The 1,822-nt window shown below is 36.6% G+C and overlaps 1 protein-coding gene across 1 annotated transcript in view; it reads left to right on the plus strand.

The window, feature by feature from the left end:
- LOC101860665 (chitotriosidase-1) overlaps window positions 1–609 on the plus strand; it is a gene marked incomplete in the record, with an annotated part of 29,720 nt that extends 29,111 nt beyond the window's left edge. Inside the window, 1 exon segment of the mRNA XM_013084714.2 lies at window positions 134–609. Coding sequence (XP_012940168.1) covers window positions 134–298 — 165 coding nt within the window.
- Between the last annotated feature and the right edge of the window lie 1,213 nt (window positions 610–1,822).

Genomic DNA, 1,822 nt, shown 5'->3' on the forward strand with positions numbered 1-1,822 from the left:
TTATTATTATTATTATTATTATCCTAGTTTGAGACATTGCGAGGTCAATGTGTAAATATTACCTGTAAATATAATCTCTCTCTCTCTCTCTCTCTCTCTCTCTCTCTCTCTCTCTCTCTCTCTGTTGCCACAGGTAAACTTCATGAAGAAACTGAAGCTCGCTGGAGTTGGAATATGGGCCCTCCACCTCGATGATGTCACAGGAGTCTGCAAGGCCGGCCCCCTCCCCTTGCTCAACGAAATAAAAAAGGCGCTTCAAAACTACAGTAACAGCACACTGGCAGATAGCTGGAAATAATAAAAGTAAAAAAGCTCAACTCCATGACGGGGAGATATCAAAAGAGCCGCCATCTTGATGACGTCAAAGAAGAAACAATAGTAACTTCGATTGTCTCCTTTCTACTGTAAGCTGACAAAAAGCCTTTTTTTCAGTTTTGGAGTTACATTTTTTAAATTTGCTAAATCGAAAGCCTGATCAGTTACCCTACTTGTGTGAAAAAAAATCAATTTGAAACTGTGAAAAGTTTTTGAATAAATTAGAATTCAAATTTCAGAAGAACGCTGTGAATAGGCTGACGAAAAGGCCTCGTTATCTCGAAACTGCTGAGATTAAGAAAACAAATGACGTTTTGTCAGATTACGTCAGCTTTGCTGAAGGAATTTTTTAAAAGGCACTTCATAATATCAACGCACCGGAACAACGCTAGATGCAATCAATGATCGTACATAACAAGATAGTTCACTCCTCTCTTTCAGCCAATTAAAAAAAGTGTCCTCAAAATCCGGTGGCGCCCTCTTCGAAAAAGTGCGGACTTTGCGAACAGAGTTACCCTACTTGTATGAAACACAATAAAAGCGAAACGAACAAGCTGTGCTATTCCTATTCTTCTTCTGGAGAAACGAAAGAGCTTTAAAACAAAGATTGCAGCGCTATCTGAACCAATGCGCGGACTTCCGGGGCCACTTTTTTGGCCGAGTGAACTATATTGTTTTGAACGATCTTTGATACAATGAAAGAATATTGAGGAGAGAATCAGTGAGTTAAAAAGCAAATAAAATTTTTTTTAAAACCCAGCCCAAGCCGCTGTTAAATAGGATCAACGTATTTGCAGTTCATTTAATATGGCTGAGCCATGTGTATCATATCATTATTCCTGAAACTACGAATTAATGCGGAGGATAATCCTGTCCTGTTCTTGTAGAATATTATTATAGTAAAGGAGTGATGATATTTAGTTCGGGAGCAGAAATTAAATAGATCCAAATGTGATTCAATAATACACCTCTGATCCCCCCCCCAAAAAAAAGAAGAAAAAGAAAAACCAATTAAAAAAACAACCCAAAAGTAAAAGAGTTAGGAATACCAGCCTCAGACTAACGCTTACACTTACAATTGGTCGCTTGTAAGGACAAGCGGGCTAATCCAGATTTCAGGGTTTTCCAGAAAATCTCGACCTACACCAAAAGTGGGCATTGCCCCTGCCTATAGCAGAAGTTTGGTTTTATTGGTGTGTATTTGTTTGGTTATAGAAAAAACTCTCCTTGTCTTTTAAAGAAAATGAACAAGAGTCCAGAAACTTTACCTTTCGATTTTCACAAAATAACATTTTTTCAGGATAGCCCCGTTGTGCTTAAAAGCGACCAATTTACAACAATGTAATTTTTTTTATAAAAAAATGATTTCTTTCTTCTTTTTTTTTTTGCTTGTCTTTTTATATTTTTTTTACTTTCTTTGCTTTGATCTGTTGGTTTGCTTTGTTTGTTTATTAATAAAATAATGTCAGATTAATGTCATGTACGCCAAAAGTGTGTTTTGTCTTTC

Source organism: Aplysia californica, unplaced genomic scaffold, assembly GCF_000002075.1.
Source record: "Aplysia californica isolate F4 #8 unplaced genomic scaffold, AplCal3.0 scaffold00313, whole genome shotgun sequence".
NCBI lineage: Eukaryota > Metazoa > Mollusca > Gastropoda > Aplysiida > Aplysiidae > Aplysia > Aplysia californica.